The following is a 15722-nucleotide window of genomic DNA, read 5'->3' as shown; positions in this document are numbered from 1 at the left end:
TGAAACACACAGACACGAGGCTTGGGTAAATTATTTTTTACTGATTTTTTTTTTGTTTGTTTTTATACAAAATATCCTAAGAAAACATGGCTGCTTTCTTTTTTTTTTAAACTAAGAAAAACCATTACATTTGCAAAAAGACGAGATTTCTCTCTCAGTTCAGTATAAAAGGGCTTTCAGTGAACCAGACTGTGGGAATGTGAATCTCAGAAATGAGCTGTGACTCTGTCGATCTCCAAAAGGTCGTCCAGGATCTAGAGATCAAAAAAAAGAAAAGAGGATTCAGGAAGAGGGAAATGAGAAAAGGGCAGGACTGAAGTCCCCGCATCTTGTCTCCTGTTTTTCACTTACTATGTCCTGAGTGGTGCCAATCTTCTTTGCCAGCTCACTCCGCTCCATTGTACTGAGGTACAAATACTTATTGAGGAGTTCTCCATCCAGGATGTTTCTCACAGCGTTCTGCAAGCCCCGTCTGTCGCTGTGCAGCATCCTGGACACGAGATACAAAACTAGATCAGCAACATACAAAAATGTGTACGAGAGAGCACGTTTCCATCTTTTAAACTGTGACGTGTATACATTGTTTTTAAAAAAAGGGTTGTATGAAGGGTTGAGGGCAAACCTGAACGCCTTCGGGTTCAGACCGGCGTGATGAGGCAGCATCGTGTTCAGAGCGTTTTGCAACATGAGCAGACGGCGGTAAGTCTTCTCCTGCATGGGAAGGAGCAATCCAACTCCTCCATCTAGAGTTGCTGTTAGAACACAGAAAACTTCACCTATTGGTCTACAACAACAATATACACTATATGCTTTCACTCTCCACTGACTCCCTCAGTCAGCCAGTGTGTAAAATATATAAAAACTATTACAAATTGTTTATTGCTTATCGACAGGGCTTTGATTATTAAAGCTCGGGCTGTTACAATACTTGAGATGCAAAAAAGAATCAGCACAAACATGAACAACTTAGGCTGATGAGACGAAAAGAAAAGCTGTCTTGTGATACTCCTTTTTAGCCAGCAGAGGGCGTATCCTGATTTTAATCTCTGCCGTTCGATATCAGTTGAGGTGAGTTGAACGCATAAAGGACAAAAACAAAGTGCAAACATGTCAAGAGGTGGATGAAGTACAAGCAGCATATAAAATGCTCGAGACGTTCAACACCACATTACCTTCTTGTTTGGAAGCAGATTTGAAACCTCACTTGCCCAAACAATGCGAGAGCCACAGAGTACTACGTGCACGGATCTTTTACGGTGTGAGAAAATCGCGATGGTCGAGTGAATCATCACATCCCTGATAACCGCCCTGTCAGCTTCGGATGTCTTGGCCACTTACCGAACCATGTGATGTGCTTGTTGTCCCAGGTCAGAGACTTTTTGCTGCCAGTGTCCAGCGCTCCTCTGCACGGCATCCTCCAGAAGGTGTTGATGTTGGCTCCGGCGTTGAAGTCTGCGCGCCTCAGCAGGCGCATTCCTCCGAAGCTCTCTTTAGCTGCAAGCACACGCAGCGCGTTACCTCAAGAGGAAGTGCATTCGAAGCCGAGCCGCTAAAAACATTCATCAGCCTGAATAATGTCTCACCTTCAGGTAGATACATGTACACGTAGAGGTTCTTGTCTCGATCTGACACTAAAAGTAAAAAGAAAAAAAGAATGAATGAGGACAGGATATTTTATTGTAGATTCCGCTTCCTTCCAAAGGGAAATGAACATTACCCAAGAAGCCAAGCTGGTTGTTATCCACCACGAAGTCGATGCTGTAAACCTCCAGGGGCTTTGCATCCTGCGGCCAACAACAATAAGAAAACGTTAAACCCAAACAAAGACGGCGACTGAATTGTTCCCTGCCGCGAAAAGCTTCTCAACTTGATCAGAGTCAAATCCCCACAGGAGGCACGTCATCAATTCTTACTTGTACATCCTAAATCAATAAACGCTCGACTGTGAGTAGAGCAGGGGGACTGTTAAATCTGTGCAGTTAATGAGCTGCGTTGCCTGTTTGTCGTTTCCTCACCCTGCTGACGAGCGACAGCGTCTTGCTCTCCTCCTGGTAGCGCAGCAGCGAGATGCTCTTCATGAGATCGGCAGCCAGGATGAAATTCTTGATGCTGAACATCTGGTGGATGTAGAGCTGAGTGTCGATGAAGGCCATGCCCGTCAGGTCGTTGTCCTTTAACACCCACAGGAAGATCTGCGGGGAACACAAGAGGAAGTTCCACTCTTTAGTTTTGGCATATTTACAGATGATCTACAGATGATCTCTCTGGACAGTGTGACAGTCTTTGTAGCGTGTGGCTGACACCTTCTGTCCGATGGCTGACACCAGGTATCCGTTGCAGTGACACATGGCTGTCACCGGCCCCTTCTGCTCCTTCTCGTACAGCACTTTGAACTTGTTTTTGGTGAGGGGCTGCCCTGGCTCTGGCACCACTTCGATCACATCCAGGAGCAAAATCTTAACACAGGCAAACAAATCAAACGTTGTCAGTGTGTTTTTTCTTTTCTGACTTTTATCATTTGCTTCTAACATAAATACATGAAGACGTATATCGTGCTGGTGTTCTGCTCACTCTGCCTCGACAGGTGACTTCCTCGCCCTGCATCAGGCAGGTTCCTGCTGCCACGTATCCTTTCAGCCCTGAAACCGTCTCCTGACTCCTCAGTGCCACTGTCTTCATACAGGTAACGTGTTCCCACTCCTCCAGGTCGATCCTTAAAAAGGGACACAAACAGAAGGTCAAACACCACTGAGCGTGCACTCGTCGTTTGGTCACACTTCTGTTTTTGCCATAAACTATAGAAGGGATGTTTTGATTGGTTTAAAAGGGAAGCAGAGGGAGACTTTACCAGTTACAAAAAAAAGATGCTAAACTGTCCTTTGTTCTCAGATGGGTTAGTTCAGAGTACGTTTCTTTACAAAAAAAAAGTGAGCAGACAGAATAAAATTGAAGACACAAGCCACCAGTCATCTCGGAACAAATCACACATCACAAACCAAATGTTGTCTACTTCTGCTGTCCTTTCATCCAGACTGGAATCCCAATGAATGATGTGCTGCTGATCAGTGCGTTTAACTTCAGACTGTATTAATTATGGATAGAACACCTTCCCTGAACTGAAGACAATAACTTTATAGATTTGCGTTCAAATTATTATCATTTCATTTTTTTAAGATTTATTTCTGGCATTTTGCCTTTATTATAGAGGGAGGAAAGTAGACAGAGGCGGACATCAGGGAGAGACATGCGGGAGGGTGAACAACAGGCCGGACGCGAGCCCGGGCCGCCCGCATGAGGACTATAGCCTCGATACATGGGAACACACGCATTGCCACTGCGCCACCAGTCACACACATATATATATATATATATATATATATATATATATATATATATATATATATTTTGCCATTCAAATGTCTAAGGTGTCATGTTTCACTTCTCTTTTGATGGATGCAGCTACTGCAGCGCTGTGTGCCCCAGAGGAAACATGACTGTCTAACACAGGAGTCATTGAGCCTCCATACTGTATATAACCACAAGGTGCATTTTCATTGGCTGAGGAATGTCTGTGCTGCGGTTCAGACTCAGGCATCAACTGTAAAATGTGTCAGTGCTGGTCACGGCGGTACTTTGGCTTCATCTTTGCACAGTGGGACGAGGTTGAGCTGGTTGTCCATCTTTGTATACACAGTCCTAACATACACTGCAAGAAAAAAGCTGCATGCTGCATGTGTTTTAAGTCTTCAGAGGTGAGCTTTCACAGAAGGAGGTAACCACAATGAAAAAACAAAAGGTAACCTACTTTACTACTTTCACTGAAAGATTTGATCAATTTTCTATAAGTTGGATAAATGTTCCATGAAGGTCAATGAAAGGAGCACAAAGGGAGAAAATCACCACTCTGTTTATTGGCCCTTTTCAGTTATAGACATTTAACAGGCTCTCTTATTGATCCTTATCATGGAGTGCATTTCATAGTGAGAAGTGCTTCTACCTGGCGTTGGGGATGGCCTCCCAGCTGACTGGAGATATGAGTTGGATGGAGAACTTCTCTTGCTGAGGATTAATGTACCGTTCATCTGCAGAGAGACAACAACAGCAACTTATGAACACATCTGTGGCTGAAGGAAATAGGACCTAAAATCACAGCTGCACCAACTTTGAGCTCGAGGTTGAACTGTGCCTTTAACAGATGACACAGACGGCAGAGGAAAGGGGAGACATCCTTCTTCTTTTGCATCGTTATCTTATTATCCGCATCTACTTTTAGTAGATGGTGTTCACAAACAACTACCTGAGAAACTGATAAGTCTGCTGGGACAATAAAGGCCTAAAGCAGTTAACAGTGTGTGTGTGTGTGTGTGTGTGTGTTGTGTTGTGTTGGAAAGGAGATTGTGTTTGTGTCTTGTGTTGTGTTGCGAGTGTGTGAGTGTGTGTTTGTGGGTGTTGGAAGGGAGAGTGTGTTTGAGTGTTGTGTTGCAAGGATATGTGTGTTCGTGTGCGTTTCGAGGGATTGTATGTGTGTGTGTGCATGCATGTGTGTTGGGGGGGATTGTGTGTGTGTGTGTGTGTGTGTGTGTGTGTTTGTTGGAAAGGAGAGTGTGTGTGTTGCGAAGGAGATTATGTTTGTGTGTTGTGTTGCGAGGACGTGTGTGTGTTCGTGAGTGTTGGAAGGGAGTGTGTGTGTGTTGGGAGGGATTGTGTGTGTGTGTGTGTTGGAAAGGAGATTGTTTGTTTGTTGTGTTGCGAGGACGTGTGTGTTTGTGAGTGTTAGAAGGGAGTGTGTGCGTGTGCGTGTATATTCATGTCTGACCTCGGTCGATGGTTTCAAACTCTTTCTCCTCTCCAGTCATCCTGGGGATGCGTGTGCAGGGCTCTTTTACACTCGTACACACAGCGTACACCTGACAGGGAAGAGAACTTCACATCAAAGTCTAATCCCTTCAAAGTCACACTCATTGATTTTTCTCTCTCTCTTGCACTGAGTCCAACTTTCAGGCCAGAGGGCTTTCATCTCAAACTTTTCTCAAAGCTGCTTCATCGATTTGCTTTTATTTTGCATCGCTTTATGCGCGAGGTGTTTGAGTTTCACAGCTTGAATTTGCGTCGCTCTCTGCTGCTGCGTGGGCAGAGTGAGAGCAGCCTTGCCTTGGATTCGACGTGGTAGGAGACGTAGTGGACGGTGCACCTCAGCGGGATTTTTCGGACCGGCCATGGGGCATCGTAGGACAGATAGGTCGGCAGGACGCTGATCCTCAGCTCACCCTGTGGAAACAAACCAAGACACTAAAACTAGAAACTATACGTGAGAATTCCAAGAATCTGAAACGGTTCTATGGGCCTTGGGTCAGTTGTTGGGAAAAGCTTTAAATATAGCAAATGGAGGTCCAAAGTGTGATGACTTTATTGAGTTTCACTGGTTCTTAAAGTTAGACTCATGCATATTTCATACATCGACAAGTCATCTTAAGGTTACAGCACTTTAACAAGAGTGTATATTTAATTAAAAAATGATAGATGTGAGTCAGACACTGAGGGTCTTTGATAAAAAAAATAAAAAAACACGCTGAGGTTCAAGCACTTCAAGATCTTCTATATCCAAATAATTTTAACGAAACAAAAAAACTACAAGTCACTTTTACATCACTGCTGTTAAAGTTAATCATCATCCATACTTGTGTTGAATCCCACACTTAAACTCATTTTCAGACTAGCATGATTCTGAAAGTAGCATTCTCTCCGTGCTCCGTCTACACCCAGCGCCTCCCCTCTGTGCTCCCTCCAAAGCCACGCCCCCTCACTCACATACACAAGCACTGTTGCTCCAGAAGCGGATTTCAGCTCAGTGCGTGCCTTGTGTAGAAACTACGTCGTCTCAGCGGTAAGTTAACGGACACGCTTTGAGTGTGGGCTCGTGCACGTGACGGACAGAGAACGAGGCAGGAGACACGGAGAGGCGTGATTGGCTCATCAGATTGGTACTTCGTGGCAGACATTGGCCGAAAGTTTTACTGGTTTACAACTGCTACAGACGACGGATTTTCTTTTTTCCTTTTTCAGAGCACATGAATTCATAACTTCAGTCAGGACTTAAAGAGAATTTGAATCAAAGATCTGCCTTTAATGCACAGAGCGATGTCGGAGGAGAAGAGAACCTTTAAAAGTTACGATTCACCATTCAAGTGTTCTTCCTGTACCTGTTTGTTGAAGTAGAGGAAACCTTTGGGGCAGTTGATGTTATGGAAAGGCGAGAAAGACTCGATTGCTCCGTCGATAATCATGGGGTGAAGCCTCAAGGCTCCACGAGAGGTGACCAGCATCCAGTGAGGAGACGGCCCACAGATAAACACCTGGAGCAACAAGCAAGGGTGCGAGCTTGATTGTCAGAGTACATTATCATTATCGCATATAAAAGCAGTTGACAAATGTGGTTTTCCGACCATAAAAAAATCATAATCTATTTGATAAGTTGGTTTTCTTACTCCGGAGTATCCCGAGATGTCCTCAAAGTATCTGAACCTGGCTATCCGACTTTTCCCAGCTGAACTGTCTTCAGGAGCCCCGCTCTCCGTCTTCTTATCCCTCTTTGGTTTGGATTTCTTTTCTCTGTAGTTGATGTTGTGGGGCACCTGGGCAGGGGGAAGTCAAGCATTAAAGAGTCACTTCATCATAACCGCACTCCATGTCAAAACGATCCAGAGCGGCTTCTTACTTTTTTGAAGCGCACTTTCAGGTTGGTCTGTTGCTGCTGATCGTACGGGAAAGCTTCGTAGATCAGAAGCTCGTTTTCAACATGGACCTTCAAAACAGAACAAATAAAATCATTCATCATACAAAGTGTTTTTTTTTTAATTCAACATTTTAACCTCCACTACAGGCATAGGGACAATCTTATTTATGAGAGGAACTTTCTGTCTTGCATTGATTTTGGCGATGTTGGCTTTGTGCGTTTGTTTTTCAAACAGTCCAAAAAAACTTTAAAATTAAAATTAATTCTAAACTAAGAGACATGAACATTTTCTCTATGAACTCACCATTAACCATATAGAAGTCTAAGTATTTGTAAATGTTTGTGATTGAGCCATTTGAATGAGCAAAGTGATAAGCTGTGTCTGCTATAAAAATAAAATAATGGTCTCTATTATTATAAAACATTTGTCCAATAGTCAATATTTGAAAACTTTTCAATATCACATTTTAAAACAATCACTTATTTTCTTCATCAAACGTAAAGCCTTAAAAAAAAACTACAGATCTTCAGTCATATTTTAAATCCCTCAAAAATAAAAATAATCAAGATGGACATTGTTAATAACAGGTCATTAACCAACCTAAGGGAACAACTAAAGACAGTCGAAATGGCACAAATACATTTGCTAGTGAAATGTTGCCCTTGGATTTGTGCCATTTCGACATTTACACACGTATGGTAATAAAAATAAAGAAAATGACCTGATACTGGGTGCCTTTGACTTCTATTTTTATTGATCTCATTTGAGTTCTCCTTGTCACGTCGGGTTGATCATTTTGTATCGTGACAACCTTAACATGGATGTTACTTCTCGGCTGTTCAAGTTTGCACAACCTCAATGCTTTCTTTGGTCTTTACTCTACCTGGGATGTTGCTAATCCATTCAAACAGAATTTGTAGAGACGCAGCAGCCTGTGACGAGTCCACTTGAAAAGGGTTGAACACATGAACGAAATCAACAGGAAGACTCACCAATAAATATGGTCTGCTTTGGTTGTTTCCAAGTGAAACCAAAGCCACCTCTCTAACCAGTGGCATATCTCCTTGACGTGTGACTTCCTCTTTTTTACCCTCCCCCTGTGTGGCTGATTGGCCGGCTGAACTGTCGACGAGCACTCTCTGACCAACCGGGAAGTTCTTCACCAGGAAAACTAACCGCCAGTCAGGAAGCTGGTAAATCTGATGAAATGTAAAACACAAACAAACAAACAGTTCAAACAGGGAAGTTAGGGAACAACATTGCATGATGTGTATTTTTATTCATTATGCCCTTTCACCTCCATGACACCGCTCTCCCTGGTGATCATGCACCAATGGGTGGGTTCTGCTTTGCTGGAGTTTCCATCACCAGAATGACCCAGCGCCCCGGAGTTGTTCATTGACTCCTCCCTTGCAAGCGCTGCACTAGCGTTTGAGTCTCCATACAGCATCTCCTCCTCGTCATCCACAGCATTGCTGCAGACGCACATTCAATAGCATGTTAAGAATACGTAACCGTTTGACTTAGGATGACATGTGCGTTGCTAAGCGCTGAGGAGGGTACCTGAGGTCGTGAATGATGGTCTCCTCTTCAGACTGACTCGTTAGGATCGTGTCATCTTTGACGCAGCAGCTCACTTTGTTTTCTGTGGTGAACATGCCGCTTACATCGCGGTACGCACACAGTGCTATCACGCGGGATTGCTGTTGAACAAGTTAAGCATGAATAAAAATGGTTTCACTGACTATTGTGAAGCTTGTAACTTATTAATTGAGTTTATAAAATCTGTGGATTTACATGTTTCACATTTTTTTTAAACTCTGAATTAAAGAGAAGCGAGCCTGCTGAGAAACAGAGGACAACCAGCAGCCCAAGAATGAGAGCTTTGGTTCGGCCAGCAGGGGGCGTGTTTGTTCAAAAGAAAAACCTTTACTCACAGTGGGGATCTGAGGCTTCTGTAGGGCCAGCCGATGTGTCTTCCCCATGTACGAGTCCGTCTTTAACACAAACATGGTGACCACTCCTTCTGCAGTCATGATGACCACGTACGGGTCCGCCACAGAGCAGTGCACTATGGGAGAGCCGAGGTCCACAGGGATGAAGTGAAGCTGTGTCACTGGAGGAATACATTCAGAGAGTACATGTCAGTAAAGCAGGTTTGAATGCTGTTGCAAACCTTTTCGTGACCATAAAGGAGACATTGCTGTGGGGGGAAAAAATAGGCAGGCGAAACTCAGAGGGTGAAATATCAGGAGCTTTTCTGCAAGTCTTCATATCAACCAACCTTCACTGACAAAAGTCAGTAAAATAAGTTGGTTCAATTTGAATTAAGGACAATTTAAATTACCAACACTATTATTTTTTTAAAGCCATGTTTCCACCAAGAAGTCTGGTTTGGTTCGGTACAGTTCAGTACGGTAAACCCTGAACTTCTTTGCGATGAAATAGTGTGAAATCGTAGCAACCGAACACAGTGTCAGCCAGCTATCAATTAAATTCAACGAAAAAGAAAAGGGACACTTTAGGGTTGGATCGGTACCTTTGGCGCCCCAACAAAAGGGTACCAAAAAAGTAAGAAGGTACGGATCCCTGGATGGAAACGTCAATACTTTGTTTTTAAATCAAAAATTCATTTAGACCTCAAGATATGCAACAACAGAAAAACGAATGGATTTTTTTTCAATTCCAACTCTATCCCACCAAAAAAAATCTACTTCACCTCCTTCCAGGAGCCGAATGCCCATGGGAGAGACTTGGATGATGTACTTGTTGTTGCCAATGTTTCCAGCAAACACTGTTGGTCCCTGAGTAGCAAAACCGCTGGTGTCCAACTCCATGATCTCCTGACCTGTCTGAAGGATCTATGAAGACAAAGAAAAACAGCTTTTCAGGTCTTTCAGATCCCAACATCATGATATAAAAGATGCATTGAGATGTGACATGTGAGAAAGGAGCCACAGGTCGGACTTGAACCCGAGACACCTACTTGGAAGACTATGGCCTCCGTACATGGGGCGTGACCTAACTGCTAGGTCATCAGCGTCCCCTTGTTTTTTTAAACCCTAATTGATTGTAACTTAAACTGCCAGACATTATATCTTTATTGAAGGTGTGGTTTTACCATAGTTGAATCCTCTCTGCTCAGAATGAGAAAACCGTGCTTCTTTGTATCGTCCTCCAGGGGCGCCTCCGTCTTCTCCCCCTCCTCCTCCTTCTCCTTCTCGTCTTTGTCCTTTTCTCCCTCTTCACCATCCTCTCCCGTCTCGGTTTCTGTCCCGTCTTCTGAATCACTGCTTTTCACAGGCTAGAAAATAAATCACACTTGTTTTTTAAAAGCTGCCAACATCAATCATGATTTGAACACTCATTCCAGCGAGGCGGACGAAACCTGTACTTTTTTGTCTTCCTTCACTTCATTAGAGATGACTGTCCACATGTCGTGGCAGCCTGGCAACTCAAAAGTAGTGACGACTTGGGGCCGGATGCTTCTCTGAGAACAGAAAGAAAAGGAGTGAACAGAAGTCAAAGTCACAGACAGGTCACTGTACACTTCCTTTCCACGCTCATACAGTAGCTAGCGTTAGCATCTTGTGTCTGGGTTGTTTACAGGCTACTCCGTCGATCTCTGAGGCAGCCCTGGTAGACCCAGACTTTACTGTAGCACCATCACTGGACCTGTGGCAGACGGCCCTCACGACCACAGGTTTTAGGATGGTGCATATACATACAGTATAACTGACAAGCACAGAAGCAAGAGGGGCAAGTGACAAAAATCTGATGACCCATTTCAGTTCGAGTTGTTTCTCACTTAAGGAACAGATAGCAAATCAATTACATAACTAAACTTGGATTGCACCTGTACTTCAGTTACAGACACATAAGAGGAAACTATTTTGTTCAGGAGGATCACTCTAATTTTTTGTCTCACTTGCTGCTCATGGCTTCAGTAAAACAGGAACAGTTGCATTAAAACAATCGATAACAGCAAAGGGAGGATTTACCTGCAGTACGGACAGAGCACCATTCTTGCCATTGCCAGAACACACCACAACCTCCAGGTCAGGCTCGGGGTTACCCTGGAACTGTGGGTAAGAACAAAGTCAGACACCTCTAAACACAGGAACTCATCTACAGAGACAGCAGAGAGTGTTTGAGAGCTCGTACCTCTTCAGACAAGAAGGCGGGCTCGCCCATGGATGCATTTGCACAAGGTCCTATGTTGAGTATGCTGTCACACACCTGTATGAAAAACATAGAAAAGATCACCAAGTCAACTTCCTCAAAGACCTGCATTTCAATAAAAAAAACAAAGGACTGTTTGTTTGTTTGTTTTTACCTCGAAGGAGTAGGTGGCCAGCTGAGTGCCTGATTGGGCTTCACTTCCATACACTTCGATCTCGTCAACCTCATCTGAAAAAATAATGTAAAAAGATGAGTGACACACAGTTCAGAATATCACATGCACATTTCTGGCACCTTAAACAGCGATCTCTAAACATACCCGTCCAGTTGGTGGAAGATTCCATGCGTTTCTTTTTGCTTGGTGGTTCCTCCTAAATTGGATTATTTATCGCGTCAAATCAAACAACACCTCGACAATCACTTAGTGAGTAAAGACAATAATGAGATTTTCTCCCCTGTCATGCGATTACAAACATACCGGTTTGTCTTTGTCCTTTTCTTTATCTTTGTCTAGCATTTCTTTCCCCTCCTCTGACGGCGTCTCCTGAAGCTTCTCAGTGTACTTCAAGAGCAGCGAATTTCCTAGGCGGGAACCCAGGAAAAGGTAACCAGGTTCCATGGTCACCATCTGGAGAGGGAAGGCCAAGAGTGTGAGGGATGGCAGACTCCTCTGAAGTCTCTTAAAGCTAAAAACCTTTATACATGTTTATATATTCAAAAACATCAAGAAGATATAAGGCCATGTACTGTGGGTGTTGAGTGAGGTCGGCTGTATCCTTCTCAGAATTGAAATGATAAATTACACCGGATGTTACTTCAAAGACCGCTGCATTAGCTAGCGTTAGCTGCGACGGATAGCTGCCGTTCTGTCGCTGTATGTGCTGCTGTGATAAAAACATAATGTAATTTTTATACTCAGATTCATCGTCAGCACACACATTGCCTTTCTCAGGTCGGTTTCGCCCGTTCGTATTGATTCAACACGAAGTTTGTTCGTTTTTACTGCCATGGTACACCGCAACGTCATCATTAAAAATATTGAATTGGAATTTTCCTTTAGATAAATGTGTGACAGATCTGTGTATGTGAGCCCCTGTCTCTTTGTGTTTGGTTTATTTTAATCATCAGGTTTGAATAAAACAACATATCAGGGTTGACTTGCACACAACCACCCAACAGCAGAAAGCAGAGGCTTCAGGTAAATCTGACATCCTCAGGGGTTCAAATGTTTTTCATATTCAGTTCCATTATTTTTTGTTTTTTTTGAGAAGATGGACATTCTGAGAATCCCAGTAGAAACCTTATTAATGATGAAGGAACTCTGAGTGGTTGATTTGAGACAACATTTGAACTGAATTTGTACGTATCTGACTTACAAAACTGCATCGTTTCTCTGGGACCTCCTCACTAAGGGAAATAAGCCTTAAACTATGGATGGATCCATCCATAGTTTAAGGCTTATTTCCCTTCAAATGGATTTCTTAAACTTTTCAGAACCCACATATTTTAAAAACCTCTACCTGTCCGGGCGTTTGTGTTTATCCACACATACAAAGACAAAATAAACTAGTTTTGTTGTTTGTTGCTCACAGTTCAACACAAACTTACACAGGTTGTCAGGACGCTGGCAGCAGCTTTGTCAAAGTGGAACGCACGGACACTCCGCATGCCGTCAGTAATGAGGGTCAACACGTAACTGCATGAAAACAAGCGTCAGTGAGGATTCATGGACTACAATCATTCATCTTTTTTTCTTTACAATATTTAGGTAATTACAAAGACTCACATTTCTCCTCCTTTTAAAGAGATGACCATTTTGTCATAGGCGATGAAGTCAGACTGCGAACAGTCCAGTGTGATCTTCACTTCATCCTGTATACCTGGTGAATAACACATGTGTAACAAGTTTAAATGATGTTTTTAGCCCACACAAAAGACAGGCGAGTGATTTATGATGATGATACTTACGGAGAGGGAACGCTGTGGTCCCCGTTGTTTGAGAGTTAAGAGAAACTCCATACGGCGGAACACTCTGGTTCAGATACAGCAATGAATTCACAGCAAATACCACGACGCCTCCTGAAAGATTTAGTGTAAATCAACATCTCCGACTGAAATGACTGGCGACTCTGCGATGACATAGACCGTGAGCGGCGCCAAAAGGAAAGAATTCACTGAGCTCACCAATGGGCTTTGGGACAGGCATGACTTGCGTACAGTCAAAAGGCAGATTACTGAGAGACCAGATGACAGGATGAACCTTCTGCATAATGTTGAGGGAGATGGCAACAATACTGCAAGTGTCCTGACGCACAGCCACACGACTGTCAGGAGAATCAGGAAAAAATAAGTTGGAGTGGTGTAAAAAAAAAAAAACAGCTTCACATTTGAAGAAAACTATGTCACCAACTTCATTACTGTTTGTATCTACGAGTTCAACCAAAACAAAAATAAATACTTGATCTAGTAGATCATGCGTCGGGCTTACCCAGGCCACGTCTGGTTGGGCTCAAACAGGATGAGCAACGTTGGCTCGTAGTAGCCATGGAGGAACTTCATGTCTATTATGTTCAGCAGCTTCTCGTCTAGCTCACGGACATCAATGATGTAACTGGGCAGGAAGCTGGATTTAGGCCTAGGGGGAAAGGAAGAACACATAGATCCACACTCAAGATCGGGTTTTGGTGCAACTAACAAATCGACACACAAACACGTTCAGGTGCTGTGAAGAAAGGGAACAACCACAACCAGCAGACTGCACGCGTACCCTTCTCCGACTCCCCCCTCCTGTTCATCAGTCAGAGTGTCCTTCCTGAATGGCAGCACCACAAGCCGGGTGCCATAAACCAGCATGACAGCACAGCGATTCTCCGGATCAACACGGACAATGGGAATATGTACATTCTGCACAAAACCATCCTGAAAGTGAAGAAAAACAAAATAATTATTAAGCTTGCAAAAGTTAAAGGTTTCTCTAGTTTTCAGATAAACCTACAAGGTTCTTTAAAAAAAAAAAAAAAAAAAAAAAAAAAAAATATATATATATATATATATTAGTGTTTCCTGTTCCTACTGTACATACTCTAAGCTCCGGCTCCTCAAAGTAATGAAGCGACAGTGTCTTCAGGTCATGTGTCCCCGGGTCGTACTCCACTACAGATAACTATTCAAAGAAGAAACACAAGAAGAGGTCAAGTTATTTTTGCCTATTATTTATTTTAGGGAATTACAAGTTACAGTTATTCATTGCTCAGCATAAACAGTGATACCTTGGCGTCTTTGAAACTGAGAAGGAGAGCATCTCTGCTGGCTCCCACAAGCTGTACACTGGCCATTGACATAACATTGCCAAAAAGAGAAAAGGCTGCCACTTGCTCTAGCTTCTCCTTACGTGATTTGGACTCTGTAGATGAAAAAAAGTGAAGTCTGAGCAATTGATTCACATAACTGAGTTTGTATGACTGACTAATAAGAGTATAAACACAAGACATACCAGAAGACTTGTCAACCTTTGACGTACCGGGACTCTGAAATGGAAACATTCATGTTACACATAAAAAGATTTTGATGGTTTGTATTGCTGGAGTTTCAAAACTTGACACACAGAAAACATTTCACTCTGAGGTTCACAGTTACCTCCACATCGTGGATAATTCTGTAGACATACAGCTGAGACGTCCCAGCTACAACCAAGTTCTTCTCCTTGCTGGATATGAAGTTGCAGTAGACAGAAAACTCCACCGCAGTGGGTGTGTGGGCTTGTCTGTACACAGCATACATCCTGCTCGGATACTCTGAGCATCTGAAAGGTAAAAGCATCTATTTTAAGATCTCTAAAAAAACACTGAAGGAAACTGATCCATCAGGAAACACACACAAAGGGTTTCTTTATATGAAACGTGAGGGCTGAGTAACTTGTGGGAAGCTGAATTTGTATTAGGTTATTAACTGAATAGTAAGGTAAAAGTCATTCCTCTTTAAAGTTGAGATATAGCTTTAGATTTTAGCGCCATGTAACAGCAAAGTGTGAAATATAATAAAGAGCTGTGCTGCTTTTGAGAACAAAAACATAATCTTCCAGTTCACGTCCAAACATATACTATTGTATTGCATATATATTATGTTAAACTACCGAAGATTTCTTTGGCTGTGACATTATTGAGCATTGTTTGGTGTAATTATTCCGTGGGTTTTAAATGTGTATCCACTACCAGCACATCATTTCACTTCGACAAGCAGCAGGTTATTTACGTCACCATTAACGCCATACTTTGTGTTAATTAAACACACAAAGCACTAGACATGTGGGGGCTTTGTTATGACTGGTGTGGATCTCCTCCATCACTGAGCTTCAGGTAACGAGTGTATGGTAACAGGTTAGCTAAGTTAGCTGCGCGCTAATGCTGTAACTGATTGACTGGCACCATGCACGTTTCATCTCACGTTTTGCAAATGGTGAATTAAACTTGTCAACGTACCTATATCAATGACGTTATCAGAGTCTGTAGTTGTGTTGGTCCTTCTTCGTTTTGCATTTAAGGTGTCATATTTTGTGGGTTTCACACTAAAACTAGGTAAGCTAGCAGTTAGCAACTTGTGTTGTTGCCGCTTACTTCTTCTTCGTCTATTTCTTTTCCGGCTGACAGGCGGCTCTGAGTCGTGTTGCTGCCCCCACGGTTACAATGTTAATTGGCGCTGTAGCTTGTAAATCAAAAGTCCACTGATACTGATCTTTGTAGTACCATTACACACAGTTTTGGAAAGTTTCACTAAGGCAACATTATTTTGTTTAATGCCAGTTTTTAA

General features: G+C 42.9%; 1 protein-coding gene across 2 annotated transcripts in view; it reads right to left on the bottom strand.

Moving 5' to 3' along the window:
• Window positions 1–21: 21 nt before the first annotated feature.
• Window positions 22–15722, bottom strand: part of cpsf1 (cleavage and polyadenylation specific factor 1) — a 43213-nt gene continuing 27512 nt past the window's right edge. Inside the window, exons 1-38 of one of the 2 annotated variants that reach the window (XM_079368694.1) lie at window positions 15395–15590; window positions 14553–14718; window positions 14410–14443; window positions 14186–14319; window positions 13999–14079; window positions 13684–13835; window positions 13405–13551; window positions 13101–13240; window positions 12885–12995; window positions 12703–12796; window positions 12525–12612; window positions 11395–11544; window positions 11236–11287; window positions 11071–11144; window positions 10899–10973; window positions 10736–10816; window positions 10129–10224; window positions 9856–10038; window positions 9454–9595; window positions 8672–8850; window positions 8298–8437; window positions 8032–8209; window positions 7727–7933; window positions 6716–6802; window positions 6486–6632; window positions 6201–6353; window positions 5152–5268; window positions 4817–4907; window positions 3998–4082; window positions 2572–2713; window positions 2304–2456; window positions 2016–2192; window positions 1718–1784; window positions 1584–1631; window positions 1339–1494; window positions 623–752; window positions 352–490; window positions 22–254 (exon numbers count right to left, since the gene is read on the bottom strand). In XM_079368694.1, coding sequence (XP_079224820.1) covers window positions 207–254; window positions 352–490; window positions 623–752; window positions 1339–1494; window positions 1584–1631; window positions 1718–1784; window positions 2016–2192; window positions 2304–2456; window positions 2572–2713; window positions 3998–4082; window positions 4817–4907; window positions 5152–5268; window positions 6201–6353; window positions 6486–6632; window positions 6716–6802; window positions 7727–7933; window positions 8032–8209; window positions 8298–8437; window positions 8672–8850; window positions 9454–9595; window positions 9856–10038; window positions 10129–10224; window positions 10736–10816; window positions 10899–10973; window positions 11071–11144; window positions 11236–11287; window positions 11395–11544; window positions 12525–12612; window positions 12703–12796; window positions 12885–12995; window positions 13101–13240; window positions 13405–13551; window positions 13684–13835; window positions 13999–14079; window positions 14186–14319; window positions 14410–14443; window positions 14553–14696 — 4422 coding nt within the window. In that variant the 5' untranslated portion in view covers window positions 14697–14718; window positions 15395–15590 and the 3' untranslated portion in view covers window positions 22–206. Of the gene's footprint in view, window positions 255–351; window positions 491–622; window positions 753–1338; window positions 1495–1583; window positions 1632–1717; window positions 1785–2015; window positions 2193–2303; window positions 2457–2571; window positions 2714–3997; window positions 4083–4816; window positions 4908–5151; window positions 5269–6200; window positions 6354–6485; window positions 6633–6715; window positions 6803–7726; window positions 7934–8031; window positions 8210–8297; window positions 8438–8671; window positions 8851–9453; window positions 9596–9855; window positions 10039–10122; window positions 10225–10735; window positions 10817–10898; window positions 10974–11070; window positions 11145–11235; window positions 11288–11394; window positions 11545–12524; window positions 12613–12702; window positions 12797–12884; window positions 12996–13100; window positions 13241–13404; window positions 13552–13683; window positions 13836–13998; window positions 14080–14185; window positions 14320–14409; window positions 14444–14552; window positions 14719–15394; window positions 15591–15722 lie in introns of those variants that run through there. The other variant, XM_079368693.1, reaches the window with a different exon arrangement.

This window comes from Symphodus melops (genome assembly GCF_947650265.1).
Source record: "Symphodus melops genome assembly, chromosome: 18".
In the NCBI taxonomy this organism is placed as follows: domain Eukaryota; kingdom Metazoa; phylum Chordata; class Actinopteri; order Labriformes; family Labridae; genus Symphodus; species Symphodus melops.
The sequence above is the reverse complement of the archived record's forward strand: the minus strand, read 5'-3'. Positions and strand labels throughout refer to the sequence as shown.